Below are 22,039 nucleotides of genomic sequence, written 5' to 3'. Positions count from 1 at the left end.
ATGTAATTAAAATGCTAAAACTCAATCTTTGAGTTGGTGAAATAATCATATTTCCTTGATGAATGTATTTCTGAGTTGGAAAATGCAAACGGTAAACTTTCTATATAAGATCTTGTCAATATTTTATCATTCGACCGTTTCAGACTCTTAAAGAGCACTACAACAACCACAAAAACAACATACCCGGTGAAATACCATAGTGGGTTTGGGGAGGGGTAATGTGTACAAAAACCTTGCCACTACCTTGTGGAGGTACAAATGTTGTTTCCAAAAGACCCTCAACTCAAGTACATCAAACTCATGTAAAAGTAGAAGCAAACAATGAAGAAAACATAACCATACTAAGAAGGTAGTGTATATGGTGATGTTGAACAATCACGGAGGAGCCTTAAGTGCAAAACACAAATAAAGCACGCTCTTTAATGAAAAAAGGCACAAAGGGAGAAAAAAAATACAAATAAATATGTTTAGTCAAAAACCAATAATTATAAGCATGAATGACAAATATATGAACAAATGTTTTGAAAAAAAATATCATAAAGTGAAATATCTATTATTTAGTGTTGTTTTTTCAAAATAGTCTCATTGATAGAAAAAGTATGCCTTAGAAGTTATAACCTTGATGACAACATTGAAGTGCACACTGATCGAGGTAAAGTGCTCAACATGTTTTGAGCCTCGCTTTAGGGCTTAAGAGTGCTTTAAGAGTGCCTTTTACAACACTATCTACGCAGTGGCAATGACATTGGAGGTGGCACAGAAAGAGAACTAGTCGATGGTGAGGAATCCAATGAGACATTATGAGACTATGTTGCTTGATTTTTTCACTTTCGATGTTAACATGTCCTTTCTTGCGCTCACTCTTCCAAGACTTTTGCTCATAGGTCAGCTCTTGCTGTCAAATCTGTTAGTCTAGCTAAGACCAGGCGAAGTATTTCGGATTGAGACCCTTATTTCAACCCAATCCCTAACTTGACCGAAGTGTAATGTTTATACTATGCATGAACTGCCTGCATGAATTCCCAACCAACTTAATGTTGGAAGCTGACTCTCGTTCTTTGGACCAATCGATGACTGAATAAAAATGAGTTAGTCACTTTTTTCACATAATGGTTGTAGAGTCTCTCAGGGTTGGAGGTTTGTAAACATCAACTAGAGTTCGATGGTTAACAACCACCTACTTCGTTGAAACATCAAATCTGGTGTCCATCTTTTCTTGAATCTCCTTCTAATGGAAGAAATAGAAGCTCGAGAAGGAATAACCATAACCTATTTCACTCACTGAGTCCTTTTGCATATGGTTAAAGCGTCCAACTCATAATTGGCGAATTTGTAGGTTCAAATTACTATTGGATAACCGACTTAAGTACATTTTTTTGGAATTTATCTAGTTTTCCAAGTGGCTGAGTTTTTAATGAACAATGAGCGGATCTTGTTATGCCCACAACACTTGTTGCCTCTCCTCCAAAACTCTATGGTTTCTCTATTAGCGAGAATGCTCACTCTTTTCTATTGAAGAAGGGCATAAGTGGAAGCAACTAATGCCTCATTCAATTGTCTGTGCTTGTTGTCATGCTAGCAAAAGTAGGGTTTCGGTCGACACAATGTGGGCATGGGATCTGTATCAGATTTAGTTGACCAATGTTAGTCGAAAAACCAATTGTTATAAGCATGAATGACAAATGTATGAACAAATATTTTTGAAAAAATTAATATTGCAAAGTGAATTACCAATTGTTTAGTGTCGCCTCTTCAAAAGAGTCTCCTTGGCAGGCAAAGTATGCCATAGTATCCTTGATGACAAAATTGAGGTGCACATTTAACAAGGCAAATCACTCAATATATTTTGAGCCTTGCTTCAAGACTTTAGCGTGCTTTTGACTACATTAATCGCGCATCGAGATACTAGAGGCGACAGAGAAAGAGAAGCCACGAGTGGTGAGGAATCAAATGAGACATATGATACTATGTTGCTTGGGAAATACCACACCGATGTCGACACGACGTGGGCATGGGATCAATATCGGAGTTTTTCGATCGATTTTTGAAATTTTGACCAAAATCAATGGAGAAATTCAGGGCAGATACAATTATTTCTGTAACATAAACAAAAGCTAAGGTGACATTGAAGAAAATGTAGTATCCCGTTCTAAAATTTCTTTGTGAGTCCTTTTCCTTATATCACCTTTTGATGATTTTCCTCTTGATCAATATTTTCTCCCCGGAATACCTTGTAAGTTTTCCACATAATGTCTCATAATTTAGGCATATAACTTTACTTTTAGATATTGGAATTATTTTAAGTTGAATTGCTACACCCGTATCAATACCTGAATCTGCTCTCATGAATCTTAAAATTGGAATCCAGTCTTTTTGTATAATTGTGGAATCCAGGCCACGTTTGTGCGCATCTCGATTGATTCCATAAAGTACTCGGTACTCGCCAACATCACATGTATCAAGTAATTTTGTCTACCAAGGTTTCAACACATTGTAGGAAATCATAGTATTTTTGCCTTGACTAGGGTTTTAACTCGAGAGCTCATGACTCTCAACTCACTTCATTAATTAATAGCGGAACCTATCGGTGGCCACCTTAAAATGACACCATTTTTCACTTAGACACCTCAAGTGGGCTTTTTTCATATTTAGACACCTCATGTTAGGTTTCGTTGCGTCATTTTGACAATTTTAGCTCACTTGGCATGGTGTGTGTATTGCACACATTTTAAGTTCGTAAAAAGCTTAATTTTTGCAATTTATTGTTTTTTTATTCCTTCTTCCTTCTCTCTCTTTCCCACACTCCCTTTACCATCCACCACCATATATTCAACCTTCCTCTCCATTGTCATTTCAGAATGTAGCACATGATTTTTTTGAAAAAAAAAATAAAACAGTGGGTTATAAATGGTAAGATGAAGAAAGTATCATACACATGTTATTCAACAATATGTAGCCTCAATAATTTGCAATATAGTTTTGAAATATAAAAGGCATCTTAGTTATTCTCATATTTTTTTGTATAACTTTGAATTTGATGATATAGAAACTTGATTCAAGCTTGTTGTTTTTTAATCTTCGGCTTCAATTGTGGCACATAAGCTTTTAGCCCAATCTTTAAGTTTGAAATCCTAGCTTTTCGTTTCCTAAAGCTTTTGGCTTTTCTTTTTTGTTGGTCTATGAAGCTATGGAGATGGTCGAAGAAAAATAAGAAATGGTAGATTTAAAGAAAGGGATGGTGATAGTGATTATGGTAGCTAGGTTTTGAGTAAAAGCTTGTGATCCAAATTAATGTTAAATTTGATGATTATGATAGTTTGATTTGAAGGAAGGGGATTGAGCTCCATTGAAGGCATTAAAAGGGGTTTTATTATGCTCTGTAATGGGGTTTTGAGTTTCTTTATCTGGACGGTCAAGGGTTGATTTTGCTAAGCCAGAGGTTGGCCGCCCATCGTCTCCATTGAGGGAGCCTGTCCGCCCATCATATCCATTAGGGGAGCCAAGTCGGAGAAAGTGAGAAATATCCATTAGTTTCTAACGGGTTATTTTTGTATGGATTTTTGTACGGAGAGTTCTCTTGCTATATGATAAGATTGGTTCATGTCTAGTTGGATTTGGAGGAAGAGATAGTGGTATTGATGATGTTAAATTTGAAGAAGATGGTTATGGTGTTCAGAGAAGGAGGATAGATGTAGATGGTGAGAAAAAAGAGGTGTTCTGATTTCTTTTAATATTTTTTAATCATTAACAAGTAATTTTTAAAAGTTATTAATTAAATAGTTATTCATAATATATCTTTTAATAATTCTCTTATTTATGATACCACATGTCTATATTTTAATTCTTTACTTAGACGACACATCATCGGAGAGTGCGTTAAACTCTCCTTAATATTTTTGTTGATTGTAAAAAAGGTGTCAAAGTGACACAGTAGGACCCGACATGAGGTGTCTAAAATGAACAAAGTCTAGTTGAGGTGTCTAAGTGAGATGCTGACAACTTTAGGTGACCATCGATGGGTTTCGCCTTGATTAATGGATTTGTTATGCCTTTACTTTATATAAATCATACTAAGGGGCTGTTTGGATGGCTAATAGAAAGCAACTTATAAGTCAAAACTTAAAAGTCATAAGTAGACGGTACCCTAGTTTTGCCTCATTTTAGAACTTTTTTGGCCTAAAAGTGGGTGCTTAAAAGCACTTTATATCCTTCCAACACCTCCAAAATTGAAAAACTACTTAAAAGTCAAAATCACCTGAAAATAAGTTAATCCAAACAAACACTAACTATAGCGGTGTACCTTTTGCATGGTGGTCAGCGCAAAATTGGAACATACCACATATAACTGGTTTTTTGTATGAAAAGCTAAAGGATACATAATAACTATGATGGTTGGACTTAATTAGAAAATCCTTCATACATCATTGAAATGAGAACAATAACATAAATAGATGAACAATGAGCAACAAACTTATAACTAGGGAAGCAATATTAAAAGACAACATGACAAAACATCGATTGAAAAAAAAATAAAAGTACTAAATGCTCAATCAACATCCTAAGGATGTGCACCATTCTCTTCACCCCCATTGTCATTGTTGTCACTCGCATTAGTTTCAGTTGCAACTTTCTCATCTGCATGTTTATTCAGTTGTTTCTTCCTTTCATCAAGTTTAGTTTGCAGAATATCAAATAGATTTAACAAACTTCGAGTTTCTCTAGCATCAAATTCATTGATGCTTTTCCCCCCAATAAGTTGGTGGAAGAGGTTCATCATTTCCTTCTCCTCAGCCATTTGCTCTATCTTGCAAATATATTTTTCCTTGAGCATTCACTTTATTTTGAATGTAGGTTTCATAGAATAAGAGTGTTTGACTTATATATATAGATGCCCAATAGGACCATATAATTAAATAACTAAAGTTGACTGAGATAATTTGACCAAATCGAGAAATAAACTAATTGCACAATCTGGGTTTTAAGGTATTTATTAATTATTTTTCCTAAATAGATGTAGTAGGTAACTATTAATTACTTTTCCTAAATAGGGGTAGTAGGTGTATATTAATTACTTTTCTTAAATAGATATAGTTAAAATGCTAAAATCATGAAGTTGGAGAAATAGTCATATTTCCATAATTAGAGGGTGTTTGGATTGACTTAAAAAATTGGTCAAACTTACTTTTGAGTTAGTTTTTGACTTCTGAAAGTGTTTAACAATTGTAAAAAATAATTGAAAATAAGTCAAAAATAACTTGCAACAATTTAGGAAGTGTTTGACAAGGTCAAAAATGACTTAGAATAGGTTTAAAATGACTTAAAATAAGTCAAAAACCAAAAATAGGTCTCCACCTACTTTTTTTTTTTTGACTTAAAAGTCATTTCTGTTTGACTTTTTGTTTTTGACTTAGAAACTACTTTTTTAAGCCAATGAAAACGGGCTCTTTATATATTCAGAGTTGGAAAATGCAAACAATCAACTTTCTATATAACATCTTGGGTGTATGATGTATGCATGCATCAATATTGTAAATATCACCTCATGAGAAACACAACCCTATACTTCTTAAGTTTACTTCTAAATATCTTAATTTTAATTTCTTGTTCTTCTACTAAATTAGTAGGTCTTCCTAGAACTCCATTAACCTCAAATACAAGTGATGATTGATCAATGCCATGCATGAGAATTAGACATACGAAACTTACCTTGGTTTGATTACCTGAATTTTGAGGATGTACCTTTGTTTAGCATTATCTTTGCAGTGACATACATCAGTAGTATTTTCAACTTCACCAATCAAAATATAACTACCTAATACTGTTTTAGTTTCACATTCCATATCCTAATGACTTGAGTCTTGCAGAACTGTTGCAAATCTTATGGTTTCATAAATAGCTATAATAGAAAGCTGTTTTTAGCTGCAAAATAAAACTTTTTATGATTGAAAGATAATGAGCAACTCTATTTCATGTATACAATTGTTTTGTTCTTTAATAGGGAATTATTCCCAAACTGACTGAATGTAATTTTTAGCAGCAGTAGTAGTGAAGAGATATGCCATTGCTTGGAACTACATGTTAACTTATGCCAATTACTTCGGTCAAATTGCTTGCAGGAGGCACATTGCTGTAGCCAGTGGGGCCATGATTTCCGTCCAGATTACAAGAATCTTGGTATATTAAAGACTCAGTTTCCTAATGTTCCCATGGTCGCTCTAACAGTATGTATCAACTCATAGCTTGAAGAGAACTAGTGTGCTTTGTTTAATTCATCAATAAATAATTTCTGAATAGCAGCTGGACTTGGATGCTTTTTTCCAGGCAACTGCAACAAAGAAAGTACAGGATGATCTGATGGAGATGCTTCACATTCCAAGATGTGTTAAGTTTGTTAGTTCAGTGAACAGACCCAACCTTTATTACATGGTATAGCTGTACTAAAGTAAATTAAAATTATAACATTTGCTGCGGTGGTCATCTTATGTTTCAAACTATTTGATCCATTTTGCAGGTACGTGAGAAGTCATCTATAGCAAAGACAGTGGTTGATGAAATTGCTGAATATATTCAATCATCATATCCAAATAATGAATCTGGGATAGTTTATTGCTTTTCCAGGAAGGAGTGTGAACAGGTACATTGCACTAGCTCTGTCGTGTAAGACTATCTCCTGTGCTAATTTTTTCTTTAAATATGGTCTTAACTGCACTTGGGAACATATGTCTAATGGTTCTTGATTGGATGTTTACAGAGCATTCTGTGCTAGAAGTTCACTGCTCGGGTATCTGACAGAATTCTTGAGATCTGGATATTGCTTAGATGAACTAATTTATAGCATATTACCACCCTGTGAAAAGTCTTATCATTTCTACCATGTACTAGGTCGGCCAACTGTGATATGTGATCAATTGTTAAATAAATATGTTGGATGGAGGTGAAGAGGTGAGGGAAGTAGTGGGGAGTTGCGCAACAGACAAAGCTCGGGGGCTAGATGGATTCACTTAAGCTTTTCTCTAAAAATGTTGGAGGATAGGTACAGGTGAGTTGTTGGAGACTATTGCAGAATTCCAAGAAACAGCGAGTTTGAGAGAAGTGTTAATGATTCATTTGCTACCATTGTGCTAAAGAAGGAAAAGAGTGATGAGTTTTAAGGGATTATAGGCCTATTTAGTTTGGTAGGAATATCTAATTGATTATCTCTAAGACGCTTTCTAATACAACTATAAAAAGTTTTGGATGACATGGGAGTGCTTTTGAAGGGGTGGAACAAGATTTTGTAAAATTGTAATGTAGTATTTTATCTCTAATTTCTTTTTAGTATGCTTGTGAGGTCCTTAATTGTATAGAGGATTGTATCTCTTTTGTTGAGAACCATATTTTGGTGTAGGTTCTCTTCTTTTTGGCACCACGGACACCACGTCCATCAGAAGAAAAATATGGGCTTAAGTTTTCTCTAGTTTTGGAGCTTAATGATAGAAAATCAAATTATTCATAGTTTCAACCGTAGTGCAATAAAGAGCAACAAGGTTCATTCTCATTGCATTTAGATAGATAATTATGGTAGATATAATGTGGCTAATCTGGGAATGTTCTGTTATTCTACTTTCACTTGGTAAAACATTGTGATAAACATTAGTAAAACATTGTGGTGCATAAGTGGTTCAGATATGGTCTATTGTCTAGAGTATTAACGCCGGAACCCCGGAACATTCCGAGCTCATTATCTTTTTGTTTGGACTGGCAGCTCTCACAGAAAACAAAATTAGTTTATGACATTGCCTTCCACAATTGTGTGAATGTGTGTGATAGAGAGAGAGAGAGAGTTTCTTAAAACGGAGTAGTTAGTCTAGTTTCACTGCAAGATGAGAATACAGCAATGTTTACTAATGTTTATCCTTCCAGAAGTGTGTTTTTATCTATTAGCTTTGACAACATATACTGTACATGGCGGTTAACAATAATCTAGTCTTGTCCCATGGCAATTTTGGTCAGTAATGAACAATATAATAACGTTATAGGGTAGTAGGTAAATAGCATGTAATTCTTTTGTTCCTTGTTATAACTTATTCTGACCCACATCATATTCGCATTTTGGTGTTTTGACTTCCAATTCAGTTTTGTTGTTATTGTTACATCTCAAACTTTTTTTTTCACCTTCTTATTTGATGACAAAATGTAGGTTGCTCAAGAATTACGTGAAAGGGGAATTTCGGCTGATCACTATCATGCGGATATGGATGTGAATGCTCGTGAGAGAGTTCATCTAAGGTATGAAAATTTTCTTTTGATATTTCTGTCTGTTCAAACTATATATACAACTTCCTTTCGCTGTAATTGTTTATGAATATTGTCTTTGCAAACATGTGTCTTGTTTGCCTTTATAGTGATCTTGTTTGCCTTTTTTATATGAAGTGGTAAATTTTATTATTGTGAGGGAAAAATCTCCCGTATAACAAAAGAAGAAAACCTTCTAAAACAATATAATTTTCTATGAATGACACTCATTCTTCTTAAATAAAGGAACTCTATGGGTGCACTAAAAGGAAATAAGCCAAATATATCAGGAGAATTTTAATGTAAACTAGCACTCCCAAGCCAGTTCTCCTTAGAAAGACAAATTAAATAAGGAACAGTATATCTTCTTTAGTAGCTTAAGCTTTTAAGATGAGATGGTCACACATTGAAGTACGGTCGTAGAGCTCGCAGAGGTCTTGGATTCGAGTCTCACCACCACTCATTACCACAAAGAATTTTCACGTGCATGACCCATAAAGAAGAATTAGGTTAGCATGTGATGTTTATTGAAGATATAATTAAGTAGAATAAAATTGTACCCTTTCTAACAGTTTAAGCATTCACATACTTTAGCAGTTAAGTATCTTACATTGGTTGAGGGAATGAGATGTTGTCTCATTATATGATCTAGGACAATGCTCACCTGCTACTGTTTGAGGTTGAATCCGAAGTCTATTTTCTTAATGTGGTATCAGAGTCGTGTTAATTCATATTTTTGGTTTACCCATTGTCCGTATCAATTGAGGGATTAGGTTGTTGACTCCTTATATGGTTTTGAGCCATCGTTATTTCATTTGAATGTCACACATTCCCTGAGGGATTCTCCTTATATGTTGTTGGACGATCCTCACCTTATGAGCTTGTTTTTGGGTTGGACTAGGCCAAGAGGTTAATATTCATAACATCATTTCAAAGTGAGACCCATCCCCTATTTTGATTTACCAAATTTTGGGCCCTCGTGATATACTATCAGGACTCTAGATATCCATCCCTAGGCATGTGAAGAAATGGAGGTTAGAATGTTCCACAAAGATTAAGAAAATGGGTTGTTCGTGGGAATGCTTACCTCATGAGCTAACTTTTAGGTTGAGTCGAATCGGAGGGGCATTTTTTCTTAGCAAATATCACATGTAGAAGTGGTCTCATAGCCTTCCACTTGAATAAGAATCCTCTTCGCATCCAAATTTTGGTTAATTATTTACTATAGTTGGTGATTATGATAATATAATTTGCTCTTTTTATTGAAAAACTTCCTTCTTAAAGTTATCTTTTGGGCATGTTCTCATGCTAATAGATATCTAATCTACATGTTACTTTTCCTTGCATCTATAAGTGCATCCTCCATATCCAAGATCGCAAAAGGCCGCTTACGTGTTTGTATCTTGTTCACCATTGAAGTGTGCCCGTTCTTTCTCACCAAGTTCTGTGTCTTTATAGTATTGACCAAGGTGAAATTTTATATAATGTGCTGTGTGCCTTCCATAGTTTATTTGGCTCGAGAGTTGGTTGTCAGAGTGTTTTGTGGTAAAGACGTAAAGTATACTTTCCAGTTTCTTTTCCTGATATTTAGGCTTTGCTATGAGCAAGTAGAAGGATTATTTTCAGGTATACTATCAGGATTCCTCCATAGAGAAGGATCAGAAATTACTATTTGTTAGGAGTTCTGAAGAGGAAGCTACGACAAACAAAGGTGAGAATTGAGATTAGATATGGTGGTGGGCGATAATTTAGAGCCTGTTTGGATTGACTTAATTTTGAATTTTTAGCTTTAAATACTTTTGTAGTGTTTCGGTATGATAAAGGCTATGTTGCGCGGACTCTTCATTTTTCCAGCCAAACCCGTCTCGACGCGACTCTGGTGCGGGTGCGGGTGCGGGGTGCGTGTCGGATTCGGTCAGTCTGGTCCGGATACTTTGACCGAGCCGAGAGAAAAAATGGAGAAGAAGACATCGATTTCATGGCCGGGGAAAGTTGACGACTTTTCTCCGATGAAGTTTGTATGGAAAAGAACAGTGAAGAGGCAAAGCTTACAAATAGAGAAAGAGAGCAGACAACTTTTTTTGTACCTGAACATAGAGGAGGCGAAGCTCCATGGACAAAACAAAGAGTTTTAAAGTCTTTTTCATGAAAAATAAGAGAGAACTTTTTTTCTTGAAAAGGAACATACCATGCTAAAGATTTCTTGGGAAAAGAAAAGGCTTTTTTGGAAGAAGAAAGGACAACACACAGTATCTTAATGAATTGTAGTGTCCAATTAAAGTTAGGATATATATATATATATATGATCAGTTTTTTTTATAATAAATAAAAAGAATTATATTTTTTTAAAATTAATTAATAACAAGTTATAATTAATTTATGTTTTTAAATTTGTATATCTATAATTGATATGCTTTAAAGTATATGTTTACAAGATATTTATTATTATTATTATTATTATTATTATTATTATTATTATTATTATTATTATTATTATTATAACTATATTTTATAATATTGAAAAAAATTAGCCGAATCCCCACACCCGTATCCATAATCGGATTCGCACCCCCGAATCTTAAAATTTAAATTTTGTCGAGTCCGACTCTCGGATTCGCATCCGTCTCGGATACTTGCACCCGAGTCCGAGCAACTTAGGATAAAGGTGCTTTTAAACACTTATTTAAAGCCAAAATAAAAAAATTGGCCCAATGTCATAAGTTAGAAATCTTAACTTATAACTTTCGGCTTATAAATCATAAACTAAAAGTCCATCCAAACAGGCTCTTAGGCTATAAAGTTTGGAATAAAAGAAGATAGAATAGCGTCCAGATGCTTTTGACTTCTGCCGTTGATAGTGGTTATGTGTTTTGATAGAGAAGAGTAGCAGGTATGTAGCTCAGCGTTAATTTTAACAGTTTTCGTGGAGACACATTTGTTTTAGGGCTTAAGGACCAAAATTGTCAAATTTTACCATATATTACTCTTTCTATTAGGTGTCATATATCAAGGACCAAAATCATCCATCCCCATACATTAAGGACCATTTTGATCATTAAGGACCATTTTGATACATTAAGGAGTATTTTGATCATTTTCTCTAGTTTGGTTTATAATGTTTTGCTTGATGAGATCATTTTCTTCGTGTGATGCCTTGTATCATTGAGAATATTTATGGGAAAATATTTCACCTTAATGATGGTTTTAAGTCATTTTCCCTTATAAATATCACAATTGTTACTCTATTTCACATATTTTAAATAAACACTACTGTTACTCTTAATATTCAGAATTATCACCGAGACATCATCTCATGCTCCGTCCCGACCTTCTGCGTTTATTTCAAATAACACAGCCCCTTAGTACAGAAAATCATCACTGAGACATCAACCCTTGCCCATGCTTCTGCTATTACCATAAGGTATTTCCTACCTTTGAACCCAGCTAATTTCTTGAAATGATCTAACAAATAGTTTTCCGAAATTATTATTCATCAAAAATATGTAATATTATAAAACACACCTTAAGAAATGATATTATCTACAGCGTATGAGCTGCCAAATTGTGATTTATTTTTATTATTGTATCTGTATGGTTATATTCATGGTATCATTTTTTTAATTGTAAAATCTTATTCTAATTCAACAAGTAACTTATGTTCGATGTCATAGGTGGAGTAATGGAAAGCTGCAAGTCATTGTGGGGACAGTATGTATCATGAAGTGCCCCGACTTCTTACTTTTTTATGGCAATTATCATATTTGGAAGTGTTATTCTTTGTCAGGTGGCATTTGGTATGGGTATTAACAAGCCAGATGGTTAGTAAGTTACTTTTGACTTCTCTTACCATATAAATTCATACATCATTTAGTATGGGAATTTACAAGCCCGATGGTTAGTAAGTTACCTGGTTATATCCTTTTGACATGTCTTATCATATAAATTCATACATCATTTGGCATGAGAATTAACAAGGTAGATTATACCTGTTATATCCTTTTGACATGTCTAATCATATAAACACATACATTAGTGAAGATATTATTCCTCCCTGCCCCCACCCCTCAGTGTTTAAGAAAGGTTAGTTTAGCATTAGTTTCTTTAAGCAAGTTTGTGGATCTCGCTCTATAAACAAAAGGTTTATTTGATAAAACAACATGATATGTGAAGAATTTATCCCTCTAGATTGGATGATATTGATGGAGAGTCAGAGAATAAACTTTTCTCGGGTATGTGGTTTTCATTGTCGTAATTATAATCTAGTTATTATATATCGAAAAAGAATCCATCTAGTCTATTGTCTGACATGCGACGTGATTAAATTCTGAGTTCCAATATCTTAGGCATTAAGATTCTATCTTTTCGTGTATGCAAAAAAATCGCTATCTATTGATTTCTTAACCATACTCTATCATCATCAAATTTTTCTTTTTTCTTCTGAGCCAATGTTTCTTTTCCTAATCAAGATACATTGAGAAACATAAAAAAATTAGTAGCAAAATAATTTCAAACCAGAAAAAGTAAGAAAAAGGAAAACATATAGCACTAAAGAAATACCTATATTCTTCAGCAAGACAGCAACTAGTTGACACACAAATATTAACAAAAAAAACATTCTATTCAATATCTCTATGGGGTAAAAAATTAAAAAAGGTCTGTAAGAAAAAACTTTGTTCACTAAAATTGATAATAATGGAAGTCTTATTTTTTCTAAAACAATTGATGAAAATGTATCCTTATGATTCGTCCAATACTATGCTATTCCAAATGTTGTATTAGGAATCTTTACTTTGTTTGTCGGATCTTTAGGATTTTTTTTCAACCAAAACGGAGTGAACTTTTCTTTTTTTAAAAAACAGTAAAATCAAAAGTGAGTGGATTGCAAGCAGAATAAGAGTAAAGGGTAAAAGCAAGTGAAATTAGTGAAAGTTGAATAATATCTAAAAGCAACAACAAAAAGATATCCTTCCAACAATCTGGAAATCAGCCCCTCTCAGATATGTGAAGGAGGAAGGCGGAAGTAGGGATGGACATGTGGTATTTATCCCTGACGACCAACTAGAACAATGACAGAGCAGCTGCAGTTAGGGAAGGGTATAATGTTGGACTAGATCGTGGATGTGAGGTGGGAAGAAGCAGCATCGACGACAATGGCAACCGATAAAGTAGGATATGGGGTTGGATTAATAGGGTGGGATATTTAGTTAAAACCAGTTATTATGGGGAAATTAGGTGGGTTGTTTAAAAAATAATGGGGAAAATAGGTGATGAACACATCTGGTAGCAGGACTAAGAAAATTTAATGCTGTTAAAAGCTGACTATCATCCCTTGGAGAACATCCGTTAAAATTGTTAAGTGCACAAAAATTAAAAAAAGAATAAGAAAGAGAGCTGATGATGTAGCAAAGCTAGTTGCTGTCTATCTTTCTACCTGCGTTGGTAGCGGAATGCAGTGTAGACTCTTAACTAGGACAACTATTGTTCAAATAGCTTCATGTGAGAAAATTCAAAAATTTACGATTCATTGGGCAACCATGTTTTTTTTTGGATAAAGGTTACTGTGTATTTGCAATAGGCTCATCATCAATAAAATGAGCATAGGTCAACATTGACGAACTTGTTTCTGACAGGTCAAACTTCTTTCTTGGTTCCTGTCACACAGTAGAGATGGAAAACCAATGTCATTTGTTAGTCTGTTTTCTTATTAGATCTTATCAAGAAGTTCGTTTAAAAAATGCACAAAATTCTTACTCATTTAAGACATTCAGAATCTATTGGAAATGGGCCTTCCCTTTTTCAACAGCTTACCCAAAAGATTGCTGGACCACAGGTGGGAATCTGTCTCCTTTTTTCACCTAGTTCTCAATTCTCATCTTTCAAGAAATGAGAGGAATTCTTTTCAAGTAGTCCCCTAATATTTGTAAGCTTCTTAACATATGAAACAATATTATACCTAAACTTCTTTCTAGTGGAATCTGAAGTGTACATGTCTATTAGACATCAATTTCCTTCCTTTTTTTTTTTCGAAATAGACATCAATTTCCTTCCTGGTTGCTGGATTTTCAATGAAGTAACCTTTAACAATCAAAAACATAATAGTAAATCTTGTTCATTCAATTAATTTGTTATTTCTTAGCGATATTGTCTGCTGATGTGATAAACTCACTCCTTATTCATAGTCAGATTTGTCGTCCATCACAGCTTGAGCAAGTCAATGGAGACTTACTACCAGGTCCTAATTCCTACCCCTACTCATTTCACACAATATAGGCTTCTCTGTCTAACTGCCTTTCCACAGGAAAGTGGCCGAGCTGGAAGGGATGGACTTCCTTCTGAATGCGTTCTTTTCTTTAGACCTGCTGATGCTCCTAGGCAGGTAAAAAAAATTAGACTGATGATGTTAACGTTTTAGGGCAAGATGATGTAATTGATGGCTGTTGTGATTTTTGGGCAGAGTTCTATGGTCTTCTATGAGAATTCTGGACTAAAAAATCTATATGACATAGTACGATATTGTCAGGTATGGCTCCTCAACTCTTCATTTTGATGTTTCCTTTACCTATTTGACTTGGGTAGGATATGGTTGGCTGTTGAAATACAACAACATACCCAGTGAAATTCTACAAGTGGAATCTGGGGCGGGTAGAATTTATGCCAACCTTACCACTACCTTGTGGAGGTAGAGAGGCTAGCTCTGGAAGACCCTTGGCTCAAATGCAGCTATTCCAGATACAAAGAAGAAAATATAGCTAGTCACAAGGAAACAGTGTAAATTTTACCAGAGGGAGCAACAACAACAACAAAGTAGTACAATAATCGAAACACGATAAACAACATACTTGGATAGAGTATTAAAACAATAATAAATAATGACGGATACCTAAAACAAGAACTATTGTAGTACATTTAGTACAAGGTTCGCTGTTGATATATTTTTCATATTAGTGGTTGTGTTCTCTATATAGATGCCATTCTGGTTCCGTGAGAATCATATGAAGTTTATTTATCTTATTTGTTTGCTATGTAAAAAAATCCATTAGTAAGAGATTTCACTCTAGGGATGTAAAAACAGCTTGTTCCTGCTTAAAACATTATCCAAATTGAGAATCATAATATTATCAACTATCAAATTGCACTGTAGAAATGTCCAAATAGACAGAAGATTTTGCTGGTATGGAAGGGTAAAAGTAATCTAATTTCTTAATAACGTTTGAACGTCACCTTACCATATCATATAATCATCTAAAACCCTCACCATATCCGCATCGACACAGACAGTTCAGATGGTAAACATCTTGTATGCCTTCTCTTGTACTCCTTTAGTTTCTGTAGTGTTTGCTCCTAAAATAATACTTGAAGAATTTGACAGTAAAATTTCACGCAACAAAACTTAATTACCTGTTCTCTGTTTCAGAAAGACTTCTAGACACAATCCTGTATCATTCTTGCTCATTTCATGTGAAAATTCCCATTATAATAGAATTACCCGATTAACCAGTTCTTTTAATCTATGAATTTTCCTATTTATACTGCTTTTTGTAACTTGTGATCACCCAAGGCTAATATGACACCTCCAAATAGTTCCTAAATCACATAGTGCTTTTTGTGCATTTAGTAATTACAGTAGCTATGTCCTGTCAAACAATATTTTGAAAGAGGTAATGCTGCCTGCTATTTCCAGCTGCGCTTTTAGCTTAATTCTTTTGTCATCTTATGAAAATACCATACTGAGAATTCTGCGCTTCTCAAGAGGATATAAGCTTGTATAGTCGATGCAGTCTCTTCCTTTTTTGCTGCTACTATGAATGGACAGGCCTCCTTTGTGCCAATTATTTATTGATCTCCTACAATGATTAACCAATAGAACTTGGTGTCATAATTAGAAAATGAAAAACACACCATATTGAGGTAATATTGAGGTGATTTTGTTTATATCATACAGTCAAACTGAGAACAATAAATGTTTAAAATTTGATGAACAAATTGCTGTTCCAAGTGACTATAAGTACAGCACAGGATAAGCACTAACTTCGTAAATGAATGAGAAGATTTTCCTGCCAGTTCTTTAGCTCTTACAATGTACTTGCATACCATATTAATGTGAGATGCTCTTAAAGTACCTGGCTCCTGAATACATCTTTTTTAAGCTGTAATCAAATAGTTCAAATACAGTTGCTGACTTGTTAGATTTTTCAAATGCAAGAGAGCTCGCTGAGATGTTATGATGGTTATCCATACATGTAAAGTAGGCATGATGTTTCTTGATTGCTTAATATGTGGTTGTACATACATTATTTAACCAGTAAGTAACAGTGGTATAACACGCATATCAGTTTTATCGTTTTGTTAATTAAGAATCAGTTCCCCAAGTTAAAGGGAACTCAATTTCTACTAGAGTTCATATGTAAACATTAATTGTTAACAATAAGCTTGAGGTATAAATATCTTTTGTTGCAGTCTAAAAGAGAGTGCCGTCGAAGTGCTTTCTTCCGACACTTTGCTGAGCCTTTACAAGAATGCAATGGTATGGTTAACTTCTTAAGTTGGATACTGATGTTAATTTGTCACAATAGCGAGAAGAGCTCCACAACTTCACTTGACCTTCATCTTGCTCAGGAATGTGTGACAACTGTGCCTTTTCAAATGAGGTGGAAGAGCTGGATGTCTCGAGTATGTTGTTTTGACTTTTGTATTTGTACCAATCTTCTATTATGTCTACGAGTTGTCTAAAAGCATGGGTTTACCTGTATAGTCTGTCTTTTGCAGTCTTCGCTAGTTATGATAGTTTTAGTTTCCAACCATGATTCTTTGGCTCTGATAGTAAATTGCTGATATGTATGAGCAGTAACAGATGCTCTCCTTTTACAGTCTCTAACATAATTAATGGTTATCCTAATAGTGAAATGTATAAGTTGCGCTTCAATTGGTGAACTAGGTGAGTTTTTCTTATATTGTTGTTTGGTTATTATGTCGTCACTTTACCATTGCATCATTTTCCTCTTCTGTTTTTTTATTTAAGTACGTGAGTGTGGGGTGGAGGGAGGGAGTACTGGAGAAAGGGGAAATACAATTAATTAATATCTCACTGTAACAGCCTCTTGTCATCTCGCTAGTTTAAACATCTAGATATGAAATATCCATTAGTTTCATTTAATTGTATTTCATTGTCAATGCTTCGCCTATTCTGTTACTATCACAGAATCTGATGTTCCTTAAGTGCACTAAAATGTGAAGTAACTTCTCTGTGTAAGAATTATCAACAGAAAGAGAGAAAGCACTTGTTTGAAAGCATAGAAAGGAAGAAAAGAAAAGGGAAAATGTTTTCTTTCTCTTGTTTGATTTACAAATATAAAGCGGAAAGCAATAATGTAGAAGAATATAGTTTTCTTTTGGGTCCAACTATTCAGTTGAATGAGAAGAAAGATGGGTTTAAGTTTTCCTACTGTTCCATTTCCTTTCCAATCTAAACAGAGAAAAATGAATAATACTCCCTCCATTTCAATTTCTTTGTCTTACTTTCCTTTTTAGTTTGTCTCAAGAAGAATGGTTGATGATGAAATGGTTGTGGAAATTTTCTACTGAAAAAGTAATGTTGTGGAAAGAAGCCATTCTTGCAAAGTATGGTATGGAAGATAATTGGATGACTAAGAATGTCATAACACCCTATGGATGTTCAGTCTGGAGAGCTATTAGGAATCTTTGGCCAAAGATACAAATCAGAACTAAGGTGAAAATAGGAAATGGGCAAAAAACCTCTTTTGGCACGACAAGTGGGCAGGGCTTTGAACAATGAAACAACAACATCCGGAGCTATACACTCTAAGCCAGCAACAAGAAGCCACAGTTGCCATGATGTGGACTGGACAAGGATGGAATCTATATCTAAGGAGATATCTGAATGATTGGGAGATTGGGAGGATAACAGAATTATATAACTCAGTAGCAAGTTTCAACAATCTGACTGACGAAGTGGACAGACTAGAATGGAACAGAAACAGTAAGGGAATTTTTTCTGTCAAATCTGCATACAGGGAGCTAAATGTAGAAGTGGTGAAGGAAAGAGATTGGCCTTGGAAGATGATATGGAAACCAAAAATTCCCTACAAAGTTAACTGTTTCATCTGGCTTCTGGCCAAAGAAGCAGTGTTAACTCATGATAACCTGAACAAAAGGGGTCACCAACTAACTGCTGGCTGTTTTTTATGTGGGGAACAAGCTGAGACAATCAATCATCTTTTTTTGCACTGCAAATGGAGAGACCAGCTTTGGAGGATGTTAATCAATTGGAAAGGGATTAGTTGGGTGAAACCTGGAAGCATTGCAGACGTTCTAAGATGCTGGAATGTGGATGGTAATGTGTGTAAGAAGAAAGAAAAATGGAAGATCGTCCCAGCATGTATTTGGTGGTCAATTTGGATTGAGAGGAACAAAAGGTGCTTTAAGGGGACTCAAAACAAGATTCAGAATCTTAAATGAATTGTTTATGCCTTTATTATTTTTGGTGTGAGCAAAAACTACTAGCTCAAATAGTAGATATTTGTGATGTTTTTAACTTTTTGTAAGGCACAGAACTGAATTACAAGTTGTAAGTTTTAATACTTTTGAAGGGGTACTACACCTTGGTTGTAGTATACCTGTGGATATATAGAAGTAAAGTTACCATTATCAAAAGAAAAAAGAAAGAAGAATGCCTCTTCCCTGTTTTGGCAATTCCTTAGTTCTAAATCCCACATGGTATGTTTAAGACCACAAGATTGAAAGGAATTTTGTACATTAAATATATCTTTAGTTTAAGACCACAAGATTCAAAAGTTTACTTTATTTTCTTAAACCCTGTGTAAAGTCAAAATCAAACCAACAAATTGAAACAGGAGTATACTGTAGCATATCTGCAGAACACAAGATTACATAGCAAAATACCATTGATCATAGATGAGCAATGACATCTGAATGGTTTCCAAAAGAGTAGCTTTACTGAGTAAGACACAAGCTCATGAAATGTATAATTTTACTTGAAGATGTATATATTTTGCTTCTCTTTTGTTTGTTATTTTTCTAGACCCTTACCTGGACCAATATAATATTACGCAAAAATTTGAGCTAAGGAAGCTTTTTCTTGTTTACACAAAGGAGTTAGGTTGGCTTCTTATCTAAGTCTGAATTCTGTAGTAGACAGACAAGGATGACACTTCTGTAGAAGAATTTTGAAGAGTGCTACACCTCAGTCCGTATAAATTAAGATGAACTGTATTTTTGTAGAGAAAGCCTTTTAGAAGATACAGCACCTCTGCTTGACATCATAGACTCCTTGTAAGATAGAGTCAAAGAACAAGGCACCTTTTTTTACTTGTAGATGTGGCTTCAGCACAGCCTATGTGCTAGTATTAGTTTATGTAACCTTTCTCCCAAAAGAAAAAAACAAGGACGACACGACACTGCATCATTCTCTTTTTTTCTCTTGAAATGGAAAGAGAAAGGTTTAATTCAAGGGGACAGGGATTTAGGGGGAGGGGCACTTTATGATAGGAGAAAGAGAAAGAGCATGGTTGGTGTGTCACTGGACTAGTGTAGAACCCCGTAGGAATGGGGATGACTGCCCCCATATTCACATTAGAAGTACACAACTTCAAATTCTTACTTTTGATTGAGAAATAATTTTTTCATGTAACAGTCCAAGTAAGATGGATCGATGGGCATATAGATGATATACTAGTGTTAGTGATAAATCTCACATTGATTAAGGGAATCTGAAGTGGTTTATAAAGATTTTTGGCTACTTCAATCCTTGTCTTACGTGGCTGGATGCTCAAATTTTGATATGGTATCAGAGCTAAACCTTGATAAGCCGGTTAATTGTCTAGTACTCATTTAGTTCTCCAATCTTTCTAATAGGGCTAATTCTAGTTATTCTCTTCTTAGCTCAATATTATTATTTTAAACTTCGCTATCACTAATAATCAAGCTTATTGATTCATCCTATGTTGCTCGGACTGTCCAAAAATGCAGTTGTACCCGTGTCGAATCCTCCAATTGCACTACTTTTGGAGGATCCAAGACGCACCCAATGACATTTTCAAAGAGCCCAAGCAACATATGATCCATCCGTAGTCTACTTTGCAATTTTCTCTCTTGATTCCTAGCTCATTGAGTCAGCTGTCCCAAGTCTACTCCTATTTGAGTTACTGGAGCCTCATCACTTGTAAAGAGATTTCATGTTTGAACCGAAAAGTTAGGTTGCTTGTAGGATAGTGTAAGATATAAAGTCACCCGATGATTATGGGCATCCTTATCAAAAAATTAGTGGTTTATGAATATCTACTCCTCTAATTGACTTAGTGTTGCTTTGGATACTCAAATTCGTTGACAACTAGTTGCAGCGTTAGAAATCATGGTAGTAGATTTCTTAGCTCCATCTCTCTCTCTCTCTCCTTTAGTTGGGCACAATTATCATTGTCATGATTGCTATGTACCGCACTTAAAAAGATATCATCCTTTCAAGATTTTTCATATCTACAATGAGATGTTTGGAACTTAATCTTGTTTCCCCTTGGTAATTACCTTTCTCCTTATGCTATATTTGTGTGCAGGCCATGCAAAACTCATTGTGTCTATGCTGAAAGATATACAAGAGAATGATCAAAGGGTTACAATGTTGCAATTGGTGGAAAAACTAAAGGTTAAGCAGAAGAACCTTGGTAAGATTCACACAATCATGGTGTTGCGAAAAATATGCATTTCCTAGAGAAAAGGAAGTCCAAAACAGAGTCTTGAGCAAAAGCAGAGTCAGTTAAATCAATCTTTTAAGTTAAAAGGGGAAATGTCTGCTAAAAGTAGCTTCTACATGGATATAGCTTCTGTCTGTTGTCCCCAAAGTTAGATTGTGTTCTCCCATTTGGGTATCTCCAACCTTATCCTCTATTTTACTCTCCAAATATAAAGTTCTTTATTTTTCAGGCAATCAACTCTAGCCCAATTCTCCATTTTATTCTCTAAAAAAGAATCTTCTTCTCTCCTCAATATTATATTACTATTTCTACTAGGTAAATTATTCGTGCTTCGCACGAGATTGGACATTTTATTAAACTTACATATGATTATTCGGTAATATGACCTACAGTAAATGATTAAGTTTCATGGAAAATGAGGAATGAAAAAGGTTCATTAGAAGTTTAATTAATGTATTTCAATTCGATTCCTCTATAGCAAAAGAAAACTACAATAGTGGCAGAAAGAAAAGTTTTGTTTACTAAAAAACCAAATGTAATACATTCAACCATTTCAACAACGTTATGAGTTGTGGAATTAGAGGTGCAAGAGTAGTAACGTGACATTGCAATCGGAATCAATTTTCTTTGTTTATACGAAGAAACCTGTAGAAGGGACAAAAGAGAAGATCAATTTTCAATCAACTTCTGTGTAACTTTTAACAAAGTTAAAAGAAAAATGTCACCAAAATAGCAAAAAGAGTTGTCATACTTACATGGATCACTACGACTTATAGTAAAGATAAGCTCCATGAAATAGGAGGATGAAAACTTTTAGGAATGAAACAAACTTCATAAGAAGCTTAATCAATGTAATTGAATTCAACTATGCAATGGAAAAAACCTTCAAATAATAGTGGCAGCAAATCCCTCTATTTATAGATAATAGAGGGTAGTGTGAATAAATATTTATTGTGCCTTATCGGAAAGGTCACAACTCTTTAGAAAAGTTGCAACCATTTGGAAAGGTCACAACCTCTCATAAAAGTCGCAACTCTTCA

At 34.6% G+C, this 22,039-nt stretch overlaps 1 protein-coding gene across 3 annotated transcripts in view; it reads left to right on the top strand.

Annotated features, from left to right (window-relative positions):
- The window catches only part of LOC107029016 (mediator of RNA polymerase II transcription subunit 34), a 39,490-nt gene that overhangs the window by 11,525 nt on the left and 5,926 nt on the right, over positions 1–22,039 (top strand). For 2 of the 3 annotated variants that reach the window (XM_015230297.2, XM_015230300.2), the window contains exons 5-16: positions 6,117–6,221; positions 6,298–6,426; positions 6,512–6,634; positions 8,180–8,268; positions 11,946–11,982; positions 12,059–12,092; positions 14,454–14,506; positions 14,573–14,650; positions 14,729–14,794; positions 16,732–16,798; positions 16,891–16,944; positions 20,862–20,969. In XM_015230297.2, coding sequence (XP_015085783.1) covers positions 6,117–6,221; positions 6,298–6,426; positions 6,512–6,634; positions 8,180–8,268; positions 11,946–11,982; positions 12,059–12,092; positions 14,454–14,506; positions 14,573–14,650; positions 14,729–14,794; positions 16,732–16,798; positions 16,891–16,944; positions 20,862–20,969 — 943 coding nt within the window. The remainder of the gene's footprint in view (positions 1–6,116; positions 6,222–6,297; positions 6,427–6,511; positions 6,635–8,179; positions 8,269–11,945; positions 11,983–12,058; positions 12,093–14,453; positions 14,507–14,572; positions 14,651–14,728; positions 14,795–16,731; positions 16,799–16,890; positions 16,945–20,861; positions 20,970–22,039) is intronic. The other variant, XM_015230298.2, reaches the window with a different exon arrangement.

Source organism: Solanum pennellii, chromosome 8 (assembly GCF_001406875.1).
Source record: "Solanum pennellii chromosome 8, SPENNV200".
Classification (NCBI taxonomy): domain Eukaryota; kingdom Viridiplantae; phylum Streptophyta; class Magnoliopsida; order Solanales; family Solanaceae; genus Solanum; species Solanum pennellii.
Note: the sequence above shows the minus strand (reverse complement) of the source record. Positions and strands in the feature narration are given on the sequence as shown.